The following is a 21,517-nucleotide window of genomic DNA, read 5'->3' as shown; positions in this document are numbered from 1 at the left end:
GAAAGCCCAGGGTAAGGGTTTGTTTTGTTTTGTTTGTTGGTTCTGATTTGTTTTTGCTTTTAATCAGCAGTGATTGTCTGTTTTCCTAGGAAATGTGAAAGAAGACAAGCCAACGAAAAGCGTGCTGCCATTTCTGATCCCTTCCTTTCACAGAGCCTGGGGAGCACCCAGTGAGACCACCATTAAAGGCCATCTTTTCAGCACAGTAGTAATGAATTTCTTTGGAAAAGGACCAGCACTAACCTATCTTCTACAAGAGGGAACAATGTTAATGAGGCTACAATGGAACTCAAAGATGTGTACTGAAGGGTTTGTTTGCCAACATCACATACTGCAGCAAATGTAACAGTGAGACTTGTACAGAGAGAATCAACTCTGTGCCAGGGCACAGCACAGAATGGGGCAACGTCTCTATTCATTGAGTGTAGAGTTAAATAGGAAAGGCAGCACCGCCCATGGGGAGAAAAACTGGAATCCACTCAAAAAAACCAGTGAATAGGGAAGGAGAAATCATGGGCATTTGAGCTGTCAGAAAAATTCATCATTGTTTGTCCTTAGAATTGACGGAGGTGGTTCCAAAACACCGAATTAATGAGCACAGAGGAGGGACTGGAATGAAGGACAAGGAAGGTGGTCTGCCAGAGAGATAGTAGGAGGGCACAGCAGCCGCACGGATGTGTGAGTACGAGGGAGATGGGATCTGGAGATGGGCCACAAGCAGGGGGTAGAAGTAATTCATTAAGGCAACAGAAGCAAAACCAGGATGGAGAAGAACCTCGAGAGCCAGCGCTAAAAAGTTTGAATCCAAATAAAAAGCCAATAGAGGCTTCCATATCACAAAGTGAACTGGGGCAAATGGACACACACACACACACACACACACACATGCAGAGCAAAAACAAAACACTGTAACCACTTTGTACTAGCTAGCCCAAGGTCACTGCAAAGCGGCATACTGCAATGGCCAAAGATAAAAATTCTTCCCAGTAAGGCAGTTAAAGATCAGTAGATGTTTCCATCTGTACCATTGGCTATGTTTACTCATTACATTTTACTAATAAATAGCTTGTAGAATATAAAAGGGAAGACTATCTAACTTTCTTAATCCACTCTCTGTACTGGTCATAAAATACTGGGTTGTTTAAAAAGTTTGTTCGGGTTTTTTGGCAAGATGTTATAAAAAAAACCTGAATGAACTTTTTGGCTGACCCAATAATGGTCTTTATATGTGATATTTCCTTAAGGAAATAGCTACTTTTCAAGAATTCTACCTCTTTAAAGAGTGAGTGCTACTGACAGGAAATTAGATACCTGTTTCTTTGATTGTGGAAGTGTGAAGGTGAAATAAGCAGACAAGAATATAGCTTTAAATTGTTCTTCTCTGTTAAGGGAACTGCTCACTGATATGAGAAGAAAAAAATAAAACCTCTTTGTTAATGATCAGCTCCAACCCAATAATTTTGAGGTCTCTTTTCAGCCAAAAGAATCAAGATTTCCTATTACACTAGCTCAAAACTTAGCCATGCTATTGAGAGATTGTATAGATGGGCTAAATGTGGGATCTGGATGTAAAGTATCTGAGTTTAAATCCTAGTTTTAAGCCTTACCACCTACACATGTGACCTTGGACAAGTCACCTAATAGGTCCGTGCCTTACTTTCCTCATCAGTAAAATGGGAATAATAGTAGTACTATGATTGTACTGAAAATTAAACACACATAAAACATTTAGGGCAGTTTGTTCAGTATATAATAGTTTGGTGTGATCTTATAGTTATTTAATATCTCTAAACCTCAACAGAAAGTCTCTTAAACCAGTGGTCCCCAACTAGTTTGGCACCAGAGACTGGTTTCAGAAGACAATTTTTCCATATACGGGAAGGGGGTAGTTTGGGGATGATTAAAGTGCACTATATTTACTGTGTACTTTAATTCTATTATTACTACATCAGTTCCACCTCAGATCATCAGGCATTATATCCCAGAGGTTGGGGAGACCTGCCTTAAGCCACTGCCTAGAACTTATTAATTTTTAATAAGTACTAACCTTTATTTTCTAGCTTTAACCACACATATTATGGCAAGTAATTTCAAAGAAGTAGTTGAAATTATTTTTGCTAAAACATAAGGACCAAAACCATTAATCCCTCTAAACTTAGTTTCTCAAAACTCAATTATTCTTTTTAATTTCAGAAGATAACATATGTTTTAAAATATAACTCTTAAGGTTTGGAACTATTATTTGAATAAAAATGAATACAGGTTTCTTTTTCAGATAACAAGAGGAATGAGATACTTTCTTAACATTTTAAGCCAAAATGCTAGATTAAAAAAAAAAAATCAGGAAATGTGGAAAGATGCTTGTAATACTTGCAGCAGACTTTTTGAATATTCCCAAATCTCCACATATACAGAGACAGAGAAACTAGAAGAACCAAAAACACACGGTGAAATTTAAGACAAAGTAACCAGATATCCTTACAAACCTCAAGATTATGAGTGGCTGGAGAGAAGACACTGACAAGTCAAGTGACCTGCATTCTATCAACATCTGTGCAGGGAAGCAATGGGGCAGCTGATGGACCTGAGAACAGGAAGCCTCACAACAGCCAAGTGATTATGGAATAGGATAGTGGGCCAAGCTGAGCACAGATGCAGAAACAGTCAGAAGCTTTCCCTACCTGGAACCTGCCCATGTAGACCCCCAAATAAAACTGTGCCCCCAAAGAAAAAAAGCTGTGCAAATGAATAAAAAGTAAAGACGACAAAGGACTTAGCAAGAAACTTGGTATTGTATGGGACTAAACACAAAATCAAAGAACACCTTTATATGAATCTACTGACATCATCTGAATAAGATGCTCTTTGAATTAATATCTCTGTGTTTCCTATGCATTCTAAACAAGAACCAAACAAGCATCCCTACATACAAACGCAAGAATGGAGAATTTAATTTATATTAGTCGAGTCTGGTAGTTTTCTCTGGCAACTGGAAAAGCTCGCAGAAGGAGTTAAAGAACTCTTATGCACAAAGGGCCAAGGAAATGAGCGTCTCACCTAGAACAATCTAAAGTGAACATGAACACGAATTAGTAAAAATGAACACGAAGGTAACTCTTAACTTATCTGGGATTCATTCCAGAGAAACAAAGAGATGACAAAATAGGGAAGGAGGGTAAGACACATGTAGGCTAGCATAAAAATGTCTAACATGCGTCTAAATGGAATTCCAGAAGGCGCTACGTAAGAGAAGGCATTCAGGTAATGCTTGTACGTAAATGTCTGAGTCAGGGGGTGAAAAAGTAGAAAAAGAATAAAAACAAGACAACTGATTAGAGGAAAGGAAGCTATAAACATAAGACACTAATGAAACAGAAGACAAATATATAATACAGAGGACCAATAAAGGTAAAAAGTAGTTTCTTAAAAAGCCAGGAACATAAACAGATCTCTAAGCCCCTGGTGTGCTTCATACACATACAAGAAGCAGACACAAACAACATTAAACGTGAAAAGGCAGCTGTAACCTCAGGTTTCATAGAAATGACACAGGTAATAAGATAGTATTTAAAAATTTATGCCAACATGAAAAATAACTGTAATAAAATGGATGAACTTCTTAAATATAGTTATCAATATTGATTTAATAAGAAACAGAAAATCTATTTCTGTAAACATTAAAAAATAGAAATCTGTCATTGTAATTTATTCCCACAAAGGGAATGCCAGCCCCAGACAATTTTGCTAAGAGGATGTTTCAAGATATAACAGAAATAGATAGCTCAAGTGTTACACAAAGTCTTCCAGATATTAGGAAATGAGGGGACAGTTTCCAAATCATTTTATGAAGCTTGGAATACCATACAACAAAAAAGAAAAATCAAAGACCAATCACACTGATGAACATGGATGTAAAAATTCTAAATAGAATATTAGTAAGCTGAACCCAGCAATATACAAAGGAGATATATGTAATAACCAACTTGAGTTCATCTCATGCACATAATAGGTTTTCTATTATAAAATCAATTGATGAAGTGTACCACAGTAAAAGACTAAATGAGAAAAAGCATATTATCATCTCAAAAGATGAAAAAAATCAATAAAATTTAGTATTTGTTGAATTTAACAAATTTGAATGAAGGGTGAAATCCTTAATAGTCTCTCCACAAAGCAACCATACCGGCAGCACCACGACCACCTCAGCGACCTTCACAAGCAGTGCTGACTTGTGGATGGCACTGACTTGGAGATCAGGAAAAGGCAATGATGCTGACTGACTACCTCTATGTCTATTCGATACTGTACCAAGGGTTCTAATCAGCACAGAAGGAATGAGAAAAACATACCGAGCGTAACGGTTGGAAAGGATGAACCAAAATTCTTAGTACTTGTAGATAATATTGCCTATAGAATTTTTTCCTTACAAAAGGTCCCTATGAGTATAAATATTAGCAGGAATCTTGAGTTGAGATTTTGAAACAAGACTCTAAGGCAATTGCCTTTTAGTATGCCAACAATAATCACTTGAAAATACAATTTTAAAAATATAAAATATCGCTAAAAATGTTAAGTACTTAGGAATATATTTAACAAAATATGGTCAAAACTTTCATGAAACAAATTATAAAGCTCTGTTGACAGGCACTTTAAAAGGTTAATTAGTCTTAAAAAATTAAATACAGAGATGTGGTTGAGATGCAAAGACTCATTATCATAAAAATATCAATCCTCTTAATACGGAGGTATAGATTCATGCAATTGCCATGAGAATTGCAACAAAAAACTTGGTAACTTGATTCTAAAATTTATATGAAAAAAAATAAAAAAATAAAATTTATATGAAGAAGCAAAAATCCATGTGTATCAAGACACCCTGGATGAAGAACAAATTTAAGGTAACTCCTAGATAATCAAGATTTCCATCGAATTTAGAACTTTTAAAACATGTGAAAAAACTGGCTGGAAACTCAACATTCAAAAAACTAAGATCATGGCATCCGGTCTCATCACTTCATGGCAAACAGAAGGAGAAAAAGCAGAAGCAGTGACAGATTTTATTTTCTTGGGCTCCAAAATCACTGCGATGGTGACTGCAGCCATGAAATTACAAGATGCTTGTTCCTTGAAAGGAAAGTTATGACAAAACTAGACAGAGTATTAGAAAGCTGAGACATCACTGTGCTGACAAAGGTCCATCTAGTCAAAGTTATGGTTTTTCCAGTAGTCATGTATGGATGTGAGAGCTGGAAAATAAAGAAGGCTAAGCATCGAAGGACTGATGCTTTTGAACTGTGGTGCTGGAGAAGACTCTTGAGAGTCCCTTGGATAGCAAGGAGATCAAACCAGTCAATCCTAAAGGAAATAAACCCTGAATGTTCATTGGAAGGACTGATGCTGAAACTGAAGCTCCAACACTTTGGCCACCTGATGTGAAAAGCCAACTCACTGGAGAAGATCCTGATGCTGGGAAAGACTGAAGGCAAAAGGAGAATGGGGGTTACAGAGGATGAGACGGTTAGATAGTATAGCCAACTCAATGTGCATGAATTTTAATGAAATGTGAGAGATAACGGAGGACAGAGGAACCTAGTGTGCTGCAGTCCACGTGGTCACAAAGAATCAGACATGACATAGTGACTGAGTAACAACAAACCTATGCCATCCCTATGTTTAATCCACAGAGACATTCTTGCAAATGGACACCAGGAGGAGTTATAAAAAAGAATATTCATAACAGTATTGTTTATAAAAAGAACAAAACCAAACAAAAACACCCTAGAGTCCACCTAAACATTAATCAAAATTTGGACATGTAAACTGTTCTATATTCATACAGTAGAACTATATATCAACATGATAGCTGCTCATCAACAGGATGAATCAGAGAAACACTATTGTGAAACAAAAGATACAAATCATAGAAGAGTTTGCAAAAGAATTCAACTTATAAAAGTGCAAAATAAGCAAAACTATATATATACACAAACATATATGTGGAATACATATATAATACACATATACATATATATTCATATGTGGAATATTCATATGTGTAATAAAATGATAGATATACAAGGAAGTTCTTAACAAAAAAGCAGAACAGTAGTCATCCCATAGGAGAGGGAAGATAATGTATAATAAAGGCAAACACAAAGCTTCCAGATTGCTACAAATATTTTACTGTTTAGGCTGGGGGCTGAGTACTGAGCCCCTTGGCTATAACTTAAACCAAGCCAATAAATTTTATATATTTTTATGAGTATTTCTATTTCAGCAAAATCTATGTACATGGATATATTTATACTAGAGAGAAAAATGAACGTATGGTATTCAAGCCAGAGACAGGCCCTGATGTATTGAGCTCTGGGTCAGTCCACTCTGTGTTTCCCTGCACGACCCACTGCAAACTAAAACTGCCTCAAGCATTTCAGTGGCTCATCCTTGGGCACTCACACGAGTGACTGTGGATGTTACCATTTTTATTTCAGGATAACCCCTCCTCCCATTCTTGTTCACTGTGTTACTGTTGCAACAGCAGAAGTACCATGTAGTATGAGGACCATTTTTACCAACAACAGGTCTAGCGGGTGGCATAGGAGAGGGACACCTGTTTCAGACATGCCGGGGGAATCAAGATTGCTTGGCACTGCCGCTCCAGAGAGTCCATGGATGTCCTTAACTTTGTAAGTGAACAGACACTGGTTGGAAGCTGACCCTCGGTTGCTGCCTGGGTGTAGATAGCAGCAGCACAGAGGCGATCTGAGTAGCCTGAAAAGCAAGAGGTTAAGACGACAGGGCAAAATCTGAGAGCTCAGAGAAGCAGAGGCAGCCTGGGCACTGGAGGTGGCTCCAGGGGCAATTTAAATGATGAAGTGATAGGCACGAAATGCAGTGGAAACTCGGAGGACAGGGCAATCCATCATCACCAAGCTTATCTTCTGACAAAGACTAGGACTCGGCTTCCAGCTGTAACATTTAAATGTAATGTTCCCCCTGGGACTCAGCATGGCAGGCTTCCCTGAAGCTTCAGTTTCACTCAGTTAACTAATTATGAGAGAATGTGACATTGGTATTTACTTTTTCTACAGGGACAAATCATTCCCAGCAGGAGGGAGAAGTTGTTGTTTTTGGTCTGTTTTGGTTTGTCATTAAAAAGAAATTACTCACACAGTAGTAAATAAACTCTTGTTAGAGGGAAATGTTTTTCTTTCTACAATTCGATCAATTCACCTGAATGGTGACACTCATTTCTTTTGTTCTCTGGGGACATAGTGAGCAAATGAACAAGAGCTGAGTGTTTAGACTAGGTGTGAAAATTAACACCACCACCAACTTGTGTAAGAGCTCTTGAGTTTCCTCCCCTAAAAACTGAGAACACATTTACTGTGTCCTGTGATTTGTTACAGATGAAATGAAATGACATAACTGAAACACTTTAGCAGAGTGTTTCTGCCTAAGAAGCACTCAAAAGATTTCAGCCTTTATTCTTAACAACTCTGATATTCTGGTGCAATTGGTTCTACACTTCATTTATGCCTTAAATCATCAATTCCTCATATATACTGATCCTGCATCTAATCAAACACTGGCCCTTTACTTTATCACTGCAAGCTAAATTGTGTATTTTTTTTACTCCTCCTCACCTAGACAAAAAAATTTTCCAGTGAAATTTAATATTTAATGATAATGTTGAAAGAAACATTTCTCACACGCCCTCTCATTTCCAGCACATCTTTTAACTTGTCAAAGGCAGGGCATAATGCTGAGCGAACGTCATAGTAAACACATATTTCCCCATCCACCGTGGACAACAACAGCGTTATGTTAGGGCTGCTTTTCGCAAATGGGAAAGTGATTTCACAGACAATTTCACAACTGAACTCACAACAATCCCATGAGGAAGGCAGGCAAGGTAGATACGAACAGCCTCGCTTTATGGCCGAGGAAACTGAAACCAAGAAGGAAAATGACAAAGCCACGCTAACCAAAGCACATTTTCTGTAAAATGGTGATAATCTGAGGGGACTGAGAAGGTCAGGGCTACCGGACTCTGGAAAATGAGATTTTCTCAAGAACAAAGTCCGTTTTTGGGATGCCCAAAGGGACCAGTCAGAGTGAGGGACCGGATCACTGCGGAAAGCAAATGAAATAAAAAAGCAAGAGGCACTGAGCTTTCTACTCTGATTTCATGATTGCCGATGTGCCTTGACTTTTCTACCCATAACTTTGAGAAAGCAAAATTACTAGTTCTTACTTCTCTTCCAAGTATATTGCAGTGTTATTATTATATACAAACACAGCTTGATGACATGATACATAAGGTTTTATGCAAACCACAGCAAACATGAACACTTTAAAATGTATAAACATAAGAAAACACATTTTAAGTACTAGTAGAAAATCTTGGTGATAAAGGAAAAGAATATTCTTCCATGGATACATGGGCCAGAAGATGAAAATCAGATGAGATTAGTTACATCATCATTGTAAGTTTATGTTACATATTTGAATCACTTTTGGAAGTTGCAGAATCAAATTAAGAGGCATGCCATGTAATAAATGTTTTGAAGCCATGCTGCTGCTAAGTCACTTCAGTCGTGTCCGACTTTGTGCGACCCCATAGATGGCAGCCCACCAGGCTCCCCCATCCCCGGGATTCTCAAGGCAAGAACACTGGAGTGGGTTGCCATTTCCTTCTCCAATGCATGAAAGTGAAAAGTGAAAGTGAAGTCGCTCAGTCGTGTCCGACTCCCAGCGACCCCATGGACTGTAGCCCACCAGGCTCCTCCATCCATGGGATTCTCCAGGCAAGAGTACTGGAGTGGGGTGCCACTGCCTTCTCCATGGATGGAAAAACCCTAAGTTTGGATAATGTTCCTTTAACTGATCACATACACCCATTTTCAAAATAATCGATTCTGAAGTGCTGTTAATACTGAACAAGACTTCCTGGTAGTCATCACCTTTCAGGACTCCCCAGGATACGGGCAGTGCTCACTGATAGCTCATAATCCTTAAGAATTCCCAGTGGACTATGGACTATAGAAATGGAATTCTAAAGTCTCACTCCCTTTTATTCTGGAATAGGGAATAAGTTCTTATACAGAGAAGAAGGCGAATGCAAACAAAGTTCATTACAGTAAACCCCAGTTCAAAATAAATACTGAACATAAGTTTCTGGTTTATCATATGAACCTGAAATCCAAGGGCTCCTAAATATGCAATTTAAAAAACCCAGTCATACCAACACTGATGGACAAAATAGCATACAACAGTAGGTCATCATTAGATGGTCGATACTTGACTTGATAGGCCTGAACATAACTGCCCTATGATTTTTCATAAAACACGACACAACTTTATTCCAATGTAGAGAAAGACGTTATGATATGGCAGCAGAACAGGTCTGCTTAAAAACTGCCCCCTCTCTCGTCAGTATATTCAATTAATAAACATCTTTTGAATGTTTGCTGTTTGTTGGGATCTTTATCAAAGAACTCACAGTCTAGCGGGGAAGACAGGTAAATCAAGCATCAAATTTTTAAGTCAAATTCTAGAATGAAGAAAAATGTGCATTGCATTTTTAAGCAGGGTAGAAGGCTCTCATGGAGGATGGATGATTGACAAGGATAAACTCTCTTTGACAAAAAGGAGGAGGGACCTCGGTCAGAACAGTCTGGATAAAAGTGGGAAACATTATAAATATGGTGAGTTTCAGAAACTATACATAGCACCTCATGGCTAGAGCACAGAGAGAAGGGAAAAGATGCCCAGAGAAACAACAACCAGGAGAGGAAGACAGAGTCCATCATTTAGGACTTTCTAGTTCAGGTTTAAGTTCAGCATTGGAAAGAAGAATACAACTGTTGGTCTAGTGAAAAGGTTTCACCCCACAGGCTATGGGAGTAGATTTTTGCCATAATCAGTTTTGGTGATAGGTAGTTACAAAGTGAAATAAAAGAAGGAATTCTAGAGGAATGGCTATCAGTTAGAAGGCACTTTTAAAGGTCCAAGTAAGACAGAGAGAGGCCCTAAACAAAAGGAATGGGAATGAAAAAGAAAACAGAGAAAAAAGTAGTATAAAAAATAGGGTTGGCAGAATTTAGTGACCAGGTAGGAAATAGAGGGTGAAGAGGAAAACTTAAAACATGTCTTTTATTTTTTTACTTGATTGCCTAAATAAATCATGGTGCCTTAGCTGAATAGGAAGAGCATGAAGGAGAACATCCATGGTACTCTTACAGTCCTAGCTTATCCCTCTTTTATAAGATGAATTGCATTTTGTTTTGTATAGCAGCAGGTATGTGGCATTCCACTAACTCCATCCCCCAAAAAATCCTTGAGGGAGAAAGCTGTGTGTCACGCATCATCCTGTCCCTGCACATAGCCCCGCACAGCATACCTGTATAACATGATCATATAACTGACCCACTGTAAACACTTAAACATTTTTGACCGACTGATTGAATACACACACAACTTCAAAGCTTAGCTGAGACAAAACTATACACATTCTCCTTTGAATAAGACAGTTGTCTCTTAAAATGTAAATAACTCATCTTAACTGTGTGACAACTCAGACAACTACCACTCAGCCTCATATCAGACTCATAACATCCTCCACACATCTCAGTGTCCCATTTGGAAGGGACTTTGGGAAATATGTACTACAACCCCCATTTTAAAGGTGAAATCTGTGACTCAGAGAAGTCACACGACTAGCCCAAAGTCACAAAAAGTACAGTTAACCCTTGAACAACATGAGTTTGACCTGCCCAGGTCCACTTGTGTGAGGAATTATTTTCAATAGTAAAAACTATGGCACTACAGGAATCACAGCTGGTTGAATTCAAGAAAATGGAGAGATCACAGATACGAAGGGTCAGCTCTAAGTCACACACAGATTTCTGACTGTGTGGAGGACTGGTGCTCCTAATCCCCACATGGGTCAAGGGTTAACTATATCCAGAGATGGGACAGAAATCAGAATACATTAAACTTTACAATATTTGTCAAACAAATAAGTTGTAACAGATCTGAAGATAGTACAAGATACCAAATTCAGCTAGGGTGAATTAAGCTTTTAAAAGCATTTCATAATTGGCACTTAAAAAACACAAGACAAACATCTTAAAGACATTTTCTTAAATGATTCTGCTGACAATGAAATGCAAGGACCACAGCTCAACTTTCACCTTTGAATTAGTATAAGTAAGACAGATTCTTACCGTGATCTTCTGAAGAGACTGGTGACCTAAAATGAGACAATAAGCATGATAAATCTTTTGCAAGTGATACTGATAATTCTAAGTACAATGATCAAGAATAATCTTGTCGAAATTACACCATGAAAATTCAGTTAAACAGAAATTCAATACAGTAGATGGTATAATTAATGTGTTGGTTGTATGGTATATTCCAGTGAGTAACTCCCAAAGCTTACCTGGATTAGTTAAGTGGTAGATCTTTTACTAAAAGAGTCTATTAGTGGGACTTCCCTGCTGGTTTGGTGGTTAAGAATCCGCCTGGTAATGCAGTAGACATGAGTTTGATTCCTGATCTGGGGAGATCCCACATGCCACAGAACAACTGAGCCTGCGCACTGCAACTACTGAGCCTGCCTGCCTAGAGCCTGTGTTCTGTAACAAAGGAAGCCACCCCGACGAGAAGCCCATGAACCGCAACTAGAGAAAGTCCTCGCGCATCAGTGAAGACCCAGAGCAGCCAAACATGTATAAACAAATAACATTCAAAAAACAGTCTGTTGGCATGGTGATGTAAGACTGAAACAAACTTAGTTAAACTGTCTGGATTTATCACACACAAAAAAAGAACTCACAGAAATGTGATGATGGACAAAATCCTTGCCATGCCACTAGTGCCCAAGGCCAGCTCTCCAGAGAAAATGCCAGGGAGGTAAATAAGCCCTAGATTAAGTGTCTATCGGTAAAAAGAAATCTACTTGGACAATAAAAAATGAAACCAAAGTAAAAAGCAATGATGTTCCCTAAGCATTATTGGTTTTTGCTCCCACTGTTCATGGAATTTAATGTTTGAGTGATATGACGTAGACACTTTATAAGTTGGCTTTGTGTTTCTAAACCTATCAGAATCAGGATTAGACAATAGGGCAACCACTGGGGTCCCACAGAATTTTCACAAATCGGTGACTTTTACCTATCATTTGAGGCTCAGGTTTAATTACGACATTAAGATACCAATGGATGGGACTTCCCTGGTGATCCAGTGATTAAGACTCCTTGATTCCAATGCAGGGGGTGTGGGTACCAACTCTGGTCAGGGAACTAAGACCCCACATGCCACAGGATATGGCCAAAAAACAAAAATAAAGTGACATTAAAGAGAAGAAAGATGCCAAAAGATACCAGTGGATAATGCATCAACCCCTTTCACAATTAAAACCTTTTCTTTCTCAGCTGACTACATATTAAGTTAATTGGGGCAATACAGACACAACCTTGTGGATGAACTCCCCTCAAGCTTGAAAGATACTGTCTTGACTACCAACTCATGCTTTACTTGGGAGAAAGAGATGTATAATACCATCTTCAGAGGTGTTGGAAGTTTGAAGCGAGAGGCAAGAAACCAGGAGGGAGGGGTCCTCTCTAAACGATGGGCCCGCTGGGGCCCATAGCAGGGAGATGACCAAAGGCTAATGCGTGAGTTTGGTAATAAAGCTACCAAACTTAAATAACTAATATTTATATGTAGTCATAATACAACTAAACCTAGACAGCATACTAAAAAGCAGAAACATCACTTTGCCAACAGAGGTCTATACAGTCAAAGCTATGGTTTTTCCAGTAGTCATGTACAGATGTGAGAGTTGGACCATAAAGAAAACTGAGCATTGAAGAACTGTGGTGTTTTCGAACCGTGGTGCCACAGAAGACTCTGGAGAGTCCTTTAGACAGCAAGGAGATCAAACCAGTCAATCATAAAGAAAATCAACCCTAAATATTCATTGCAAGGTTGATGATAAAGCTCCAATACTTTGGCCACTTGATGCGAAGAGCCAACTCATTGGAAAAGACTCTGATGCTGGTAAAGATTGAGGGCAAGAGGAGAAAGGGGTGAAGGGGGATGAGATGGTTGGATGGCATCACCGACTCAGTGGACATGAGTTTGAGCAAGCTCCGGGAGATAGTGAAAGACAGGGAAGCTTGGCGTGCTGCAGTCCATGGAGTTGCAAAGCATCAGACACGACTTAGCAACTGAACAACAACAACAATATAATGTTTATGAGACAGGATGCAAACATTGAGGCAAGGATGATTCAATTGGGACATAGTGGTTGAAGGACAATTTTAGCTACTTTGGGATGCCCAATACCATTTTACTTTATCTACTGACCAGAAATATTTTTGTCCATTATGTGAACAAGCAGTACAGTAATACAGACATAGGAGTAATGGTGAGACAGCCTTAACTTTCACTGGGTGGTGAAGTGTGAAATTAGTTCAACCTCAGCGGTCTCTTTAAGTAGACACTTGCATGTGAAGACTACAGAGGGTCCCAAGATCTGGTGGAGAGTAAGCAGGCATCTGGGAGGCAGACACAGGGAGGGCCCCTGACACCACCCTAAATCATCTCTGTGGCATCTGCTTGAGAAATGCCACTGGGACTCCCAGGTGGAGCTGACCTGTCCTCTCCCTAAGGGCCACTGTTTCATACTTTCACACACCAGCCTTCTCACTAAGCTGTGGTGGCGGTGGTGGTTTAGTTGCTAAGTCGTGTCCAACTATTTGCAACCCCAATGACTGCAGCCCACCAGGCTCCTCTGTCCATGAGATTTCCCAGGCAAGAATACTGGAGTGGGGTGCAATTTCCTTTCCCAGGAAGGAGATCCCTTCTTCCTGACCCAGGGATCGAATCTGCCTCTCCTGCTTGGCAGGCAGATTCTTTACCATTGAGCCACCAGGGAAGCCCCACTAGGCTGTGAGCTCCTTGGAAACTAGGACCATGTCTTATTTAGAACACAGAGGATCCCTGATTAAAAGGTATGAAATGGCATTAATTTCAGCACCATACACTAGAGTTTGGACTCAGACACATTCTGGAACTCCTCAAAAATCACATCACCTTCAAACTACCTTCTAGTCTGCCAGCTCCTAGGTCAGCTAGGAAGGAAGGATCCAGGGAGTGATCTGAAGCTTCACATTAGTGACGATGTGGGCACTCTCCAGGCTCCACCCCACCCCAGACATGCCCACCATCCAATAAAGGACCAGAGGGGCCTGAACAAAGGAGCAGCAGGACTGACATGTACACACTGCTATATTTAAAACATAACCAACAAGGGCCTACTGTATAGCACAGGGGACTCTGCTCAATACTCTGTTCCAACCTAAATGGGAAAGGAATTTGAAAAAGAACTGACATATGTGTATGTACATCAATCACTTTTGCTGCACTCCTGAAACTAACACAACATCATTAATCAACACCACTCCTGCACAAAACAAAAATTAAAAAGGAAAAAAGAAACTGGAGAATTTTTTAAGCTACCCAGGACATAAAAAAGAGCTAGTAACAAGGAAACATCTTCATTCATGGTGTTTTCTGATGAGAAGTAAGCAAAAGCCTGTCTTGGATGGTTCACAATTAATTTCTCACAGAGTTATAGGAATAAAGGAAAATCCATGCCGATGGATGGACCACTAGATGTCTCAGGTGGAAGACCCGGGAGGAAGGGTTTTTGCTGCCTTTCTGTAGAAGCAAAGTACTAATATTAAACCTGAAAAATTCCAGATGGCTCCATGAGAGCCCCAGGGGGATGCCTTCTACGGTATGTCCAGGCAGCGGGGAAGAAAGATCGATTTCAGACTGTTTTCTAAGGATTAGTCATGTTGAGTTTCTGTGTGGAATGTCTCCCACACGCCTAGGTTTGTGGAATTTTAAGACATATGGAGTATTTCAATCCTCACTCAGCATTTCACCTTTCACCGGAGCGAGTCACTAAATTATTCCACTGAGACAGGCACATCATCCATTATTGCTGGAAATGGGCATAAAAAGTTTTATGGAACTTAGCTCAGGAGAGAAGAAATACCATGAAATCAGCAGTATACACAGTTATTTTTAAAACAGAGAGGTTGAGTCCCGGGAAGAGATAACCTTCCTTAACCTGACAACGCAGGAAGGCAAGAAAGCTCGCTGCTTTTCCTCCAGTTGCACCTGAACGACTTGAAGTGTTGTCCCAGCCTGCTCATTTCTCCTGCACATACATTTTATCCTGGAAAAAGTATCTACTCTCTTAATGCTGACTATAGCTTTGCTGCTGCTGCTGCTGCTGCTGCTGCTGCTAAATCGCTTCAGTCATGTCCGACTCTGTGCGACCCCATAGACGGCAGCTCACCAGGCTCCTCAGTCCCTGGGATTCTCCAGGCAAGAACACTGGAGTGGGTTGCCATTTCCTTCTCCAATGCATGAAGGTGAAAAGTGAAAGTGAAGTCGCTCAGTCGTGTCCGACTCTTCTCGACCCCATGGACTGCAGCCCACCAGGCTCCTCCGTCCATGGGATTCTAGCGCTCAAATAGCTCCAGGATTTAGAGTTTGCCTCCTCACTTTTTTCCTCACCACAGGTTTCTTTTATGATGGGCTTCCCTGGTGGCTCAGGGGCAGAGAATCCACCTGCCGATGCAGGAGATGCAGGTTGGATTCCTGGGTTGGGAAGATCCCCTGGAGAAGGAAATGGCAACCCACTCTAGTATTCTTGCCTGAGAAATCCCATGGACAGAGGAGCCTGGTGGGCTACGGTCAACAGGGTCACAAAAGAGTCAGATACGACTTAGTGGCTGAACAACAACAGGAACTTTATACTTGATTTTGTCCTGTTTTGTTTGTTTTGGTATTATTTCACATGTTTATTTACATTCTATTCAAATCCAGCAGAGACAGTGAAAACAGAAATTCAAGTCCAGCATTTAAAAATCTTTCACCTATTTTATTAACCCTGAATAATGATTATTCATATCTGAATCTTTCCATTTATAATGACTTGAACCTGAATAACTGTTACTTGAGACCCTCTTAACCACCAGGCCCTAAATGTGATGTAGATTGACAAAGAAACAAGACATCAATTTCAAGGAACACATAACCTAGTGTAGGAGGAAAATATCTAACCAAATGATTATAATGAAAAACTGCAATCATCAAAACATGTATGAGTAAAGAGCACAGAAGAGAGGAAGACCAGTGCTCTTTCAAAAAAAGTAAAAGAAGGCTTCAAAACTCAAGAACTGTCTGAGCTGGGCTTTTTTTTTGTTTTTAGTTGGCATATAATTGCTTTTAAAATTGTGTGTTGGTTTCTGCTGTACAATGAAATAATCAGCTTAAATATACATATATCCCTTGCCTCTTGAGCCTCCCTTCTGCCCCTCATCCCACCCCTACAGTTCAACACAGAGCACTGAGCTGAGCTCCCTGTGCAATACAGCAGATTCCTGCCAGCTATCTAGTTCACATATGGTAATGTATATGTATTGCCAGCAAATTTGGAAAACTCAGCAGTGGCCACAGGACTGGAAAAGGTCAGTATTCATTCCAATCCCAAAGAAAGGCAATGCCAAAGAATGCTCAAACTACCACACAATTGCATTCATCTCACACGCTAGTAAAGTAATACTCAAAATTCTCTAAGCCAGGCTTCAACAATATGCGAACCGTGAACTTTCAGATGTTCAAGCTGGATTTAGAAAAGGCAGAGGAACCAGAGATCAAATTGCCAACATCCGTTGGATCAATGAAAAAGCAAGAGTTCCAGAAAAATATCTATCTCTGCTTTATTGACTATGCTGAAGATTTTGACTGTGTGGATCACCACAAACTGAAAAATTCTGAAAGAGATGGGAATTCCAGACCACCTTACCTGCCTCCCGAGAAATCTATATGCAGATCAGGAAGCAACAGTTAGAACTGGACATAGAACAACAGACTGGTTCCAAATAGGAAAAGGAGTACATCAAGGCTGTATATTGTCACCCTGCTTATTTAACTTATATGCAGAGTACATCATGAGAAACACTGGGCTGGATGAAGCACAAGCTGGAATCAAGATTGCCAGGAGAAATATCAATAACCTCAGATATGCAGATGACACCACCCTTATGGCAGAAAGTGAAGAAGAACTAAAGAGCCTCTTGATGAAAGTGAAAGAGGAGAGTGAAAACGTTGGCTTAAAGCTCAACATTCAGAATACGAAGATCATGGCATCTGGTCCCATTACTTCATGGCAAACAGATGGGGAAACAGTGTCAGACTTTATTTTTTGGGGCTCCAAAATCACTGCAGATGGGGACTGCAGCCATGAAATTAAAAGACGCTTATTCTTTGGGAGGAAAGTTATGACCAACCTAGACAGCATATTAAAAAGCAGAGACATTACTTTGTCAACAAAGGTCCATCTAGTCAAGGCTATGGTTTTTCCAGTGGTCATGTATGGATAAGAGGGTTGGACTATAAAGAAAGCTGAGCGCCAGAGAATTGATGCTTTTGAACTGTGGTGTTGGAGAAGACTCTTGAGAGTCCCTTGGACTGCAAGGAGATCCAACCAGTCCATCCTAAAGGAAATCAGTCCTGGGTGTTCACTGGAAGGACTGGTGCTGAAGCTGAAACTCCAATACTTTGGCAACCTCATGCGAAGAGCTGACTCACTGGAAAAGATCCTGATGCTGGGAAAGATTGAAGGCAGGAGGAGAAGGGGACGACAGAGGATGAGATGGTTGGATGGCATCACCAACTCAGTGGACATGAGTTTGAGTGAACTCTGGGAGTTGGTGATGGACAGGGAGGTCTGGTGTGCTGTAGTCCTTGGGGTCGCAAAGAGTCGGACACGACTGAGTGACTGAACTGGATGTGTATGTTTCAGTGCTCCTCTCTCAACTCTTTCCAGCCTCCCCTGTCCCCACCATGTGTCCCCAAGTCCTTTCTCTTGGGGGAAAATGCATGCCTTTCTATTGTTGCTCTGCAAATAGGTTCATCGGTACCATTTTTCTAACTTCCAGATATATGCGTTAATATATGATTATTTGTTTTTCTTTTTGACTTACTTCAATCTGTACAGCAGACTCCAGGTTCACCCACATCTCCAAAATATACAAACATCTCTTGCAGCTCAATATCAAAAAAAATAAATAATACAATCAAAAAATGAGCAAAAGACCTAAACAGACATTTCTCCAAAGAAGATATCCAGATGGCCAGGAAACACATGAAAAGATGCTCAATATCACCAGTTATTAGAGAAATTCAAGTCAAAATCACAGTGAGGTAGTTACCTCACACTGGTCAGAACGGCCATCATCAAAAAATTTATAAACGATTTGGGTTTGAAGGATAAGTAGAAGCCTATTAGGTAAGTAAGAAACAAAGAATTATTTCAGGTGGAGGCTACAGGCATATGAGAAAGGATTAGGATAGAAAATTTCACAACATGTGATCAGATATACAAGCAACTTAGTGTTGCTCGCATGTAGAGGAGTCATAAACATTATGTCTAGAGCCACAAGAGGGAGGGGCGTTTCATATAGAGGCTGAGGGGCTTGTCATTTTGGTTCTAAGCTACACGGAGCAAAGTTCTGATGCAGAGAAGTCACAGCTTCTCATCTGTGCTTTTGATCGTGCAGTTGTGGACAGAGCAGATCACAAAACAGTGAGAATAAAGTCAGAAGACAAGCTACAGACTAAAATCGCAGAACCTCCGCATCCGTGTGCTCTTCAATTCTTTTTGAAATCCATGGAAAATAACAGGGACAATGAGAAACAGAAAAGAAAGCATCATCTCTGGCTAAACTAGAAGACGTCCCTAAACCGGAATTATTAGATATGAAGAGCTACTAAGTCTAGTAAAGTTGGACCACGTTCAAGCAGACAGAATGTGTCCATCTTAAATGAGGAGACAAGGCTAACCAAAGCCCTTAGCTCTGAGCCATTCAGGAGCAGAAGCAAACCCTAGAGGAGAGTGCTGCTAAGAAAGAGTATGAAGACTAGAGACTCAAAGTTTCCAGAAACCCACCAACCTTCTTTCCCTAATTATTCATCCCAAGCAGTAGTTCTAAAAAGAACTCGCCCCAAACAAATGTGAGTTATGAACAAAAGGGGATCAGCAGGATATCTACACAAAACTACCCTAAGAAGAGAGCAGAACAGGGATTTCTGACAGATAAAACACAGGCGGAGTCCGCACTAAAAAGACAACGGCAAGAAGCAAGTAAAAACTTAATGCTTTGCCATGAGATCAATAGATGGAATAAGGGGAGGAAGGAAGAAACAAGGGAAGGAAACAGAGTCTGAACAGAAACTTAAAGAAGAAACACAACAGTCAAAAAAAAGCTAGAAGACCACAGCAGAGGACAAGTATAAAGGTTTATCCAGATCTTTGAATTATTAAATTATAGAAAAAACCTGCAGGCTTTCCCTACTGTGTCCCCACTGCACTGGGGAAATAAAAGGATTAAAAGGAGGTGACTCACAATTAAAACTACATTAAGAAGGAATCCATTCATTTATTCATCCCTTCAAATATCTGCTTTGTGGAAGAGTTTTGCTTTTTAAGCCACTCTGATACACTTTTCTATGAATCTTAATTTGAACATGGGCTAGTGAAAGTCCCCTTTCCAATGTTAACCCCACTTACTTGAATATTCATACTTTTCTTTCCCTTCAAATGAAGGCAAGACTTCTCAAATGAGAGTATACATGGGAACCTGAAAATAAATGCTTTCGTGGCAGCTCAGATGGTAAAGAATCTGCTTGTAATGCGGGAGACCCAGGTTCCATCTCTGGGTTGGAAAGATCCCCTGGAGAAGGGAATGGCTAACCTCCTCCAGTATTCTTGCCTGGATAATCCCATAGACAAAGGAGACTGGTGGGCTACTTTGCTACCATGGGGTTGCAAAGAGTCAGACATGACTGAGTGACTAACACTTTTCAGGAAAATAAGACATTGCTTTCAGATGGGAATTATATAGTTTAACTGGTAAAATATTTTCATACTGAAAATTCCATAGCCATGTTATGGCTATTGATCTCAAAGTAAAAGTCACTTGAATTCTTAACAAAAAACAATACAATGAAAAAAAAAAAAAAATCTGAGTTTAAGACTGTCAGCTTCAGGAACGTCTCCAAGGTCTGCTAGGGGATCGGTTTGCTCTCCTCTGGAAAGGGACATTTTCAAGAAAAAGGAAATATGAAATGATCTGCTTAAATACAGTTATGGCATCTCAGAATGAATCGTAAGATTAGTGTATGCAGATATCAACAATCCAAGGGGATGAGACATGAAGCACACCCTGGCTGCAGCTGCTGTCCTGGACGGGACTGCTTCTAGACCGTGTCATCATCAAGACACAAGGAACCTCTGAGAATCACAAAGATGCTTCTGTAAATTGCCTTCCATCAGCAAGCTTCCCCTCAAGGCCTCTGATCTTTCAGTCGATCAATCACAAGGCTTAAGGACACTGAAAAATGTGCCCAGTTTTCTACCAGCGATGTAGTAATAAGAGAGCACAAGTATGTCCTGGTTATGAAGGTGAAAGTCTTTGAGAAATATGCCACTGCTTGTGATGTTTTACTGTTTTTAATCAATAAAGCTAGAACTGAGGTGATAAGGCATCATGACTAGTTCAGCCTTTATGATGTGTTAATATTCTTTGCTGTACATTTTTGAAACATGCATTTTCTTGGAAACTTCTATGAAATCTGAGATGCTGTAAATCTACAAGCTCTTCAAACGTGATATCTTTTGTATTTGAGTAATACTGTTCTGACTCTACTTTTTTAAAAGGCCTCTAAAAATATTGTCTTTTTTTTTTTATCCCATGGTTTTATCTTGATAGCATCCATGGCTTTCTTTCTTGGCCCTTCCTTGGAACATCGGTATCATTTCCCCACTAGGAAAGGGGTAGATCAATAGACTATCCATTTTGCACAATCTTTCCTAAAGATAGATCAGATGAATATTGGGGTGCCACCTATACTGGTCTACTACTTTTTAGAGAGGATCACTCACAAATGAACATCAATCTTTCTTTCCCAGTGTACCCAACACATAAGACTTTCTACTTAAGAGTTTCTAAACCATCACCTGACTTGGAGTTGGCAACGAACCAGGTCACCACACAGAGGTGAGTTTGGAATGAAAATATAGCACATGTGTAAAAGGCACTTCAAAGAAAGTGAAAGCATTGATCGCTCAATCATGTCCAACTCTTTGCTACCACATGGACTGTAGCCCGCCAGGCTCCTCTGTCCATGGAATTCTCCAGGCAAGAATACTGGAATGGGTTACCATTTCCTTCTCCCGGGGATCTTCCCGACCCAGGTCTCCTGCATTGAAGGTGGGCTTTTTACCATCTGAGCCACTGGACACAAAAACAAAGATTCGTATTCTGAAAATACGAATGAGACATTTCTATAAGAATGTGGATAGGCGAGGGGAGCTCTGAGATATTTCCTATCAACTTACAGGCCTGGCTGGATGAGCCGAGGT

The 21,517-nt window shown here is 40.0% G+C and overlaps 1 protein-coding gene across 20 annotated transcripts in view; it reads right to left on the bottom strand.

The window, feature by feature from the left end:
- Positions 1-21,517, bottom strand: part of DGKI (diacylglycerol kinase iota) — a 512,936-nt gene that overhangs the window by 45,221 nt on the left and 446,198 nt on the right. For all 20 annotated transcript variants that reach the window (XM_086395389.1, XM_086395393.1, XM_086395391.1 and 17 more), the window contains one exon: positions 11,232-11,257. In XM_086395389.1, coding sequence (XP_086251515.1) covers positions 11,232-11,257 — 26 coding nt within the window. The remainder of the gene's footprint in view (positions 1-11,231; positions 11,258-21,517) is intronic.

This window comes from Bos grunniens, chromosome 4 (genome assembly GCF_055505025.1).
Source record: "Bos grunniens cultivar Pamir isolate PY7600 chromosome 4, Bosgru_T2T1.0, whole genome shotgun sequence".
NCBI lineage: Eukaryota > Metazoa > Chordata > Mammalia > Artiodactyla > Bovidae > Bos > Bos grunniens.
Note: the sequence above shows the minus strand (reverse complement) of the source record. Positions and strands in the feature narration are given on the sequence as shown.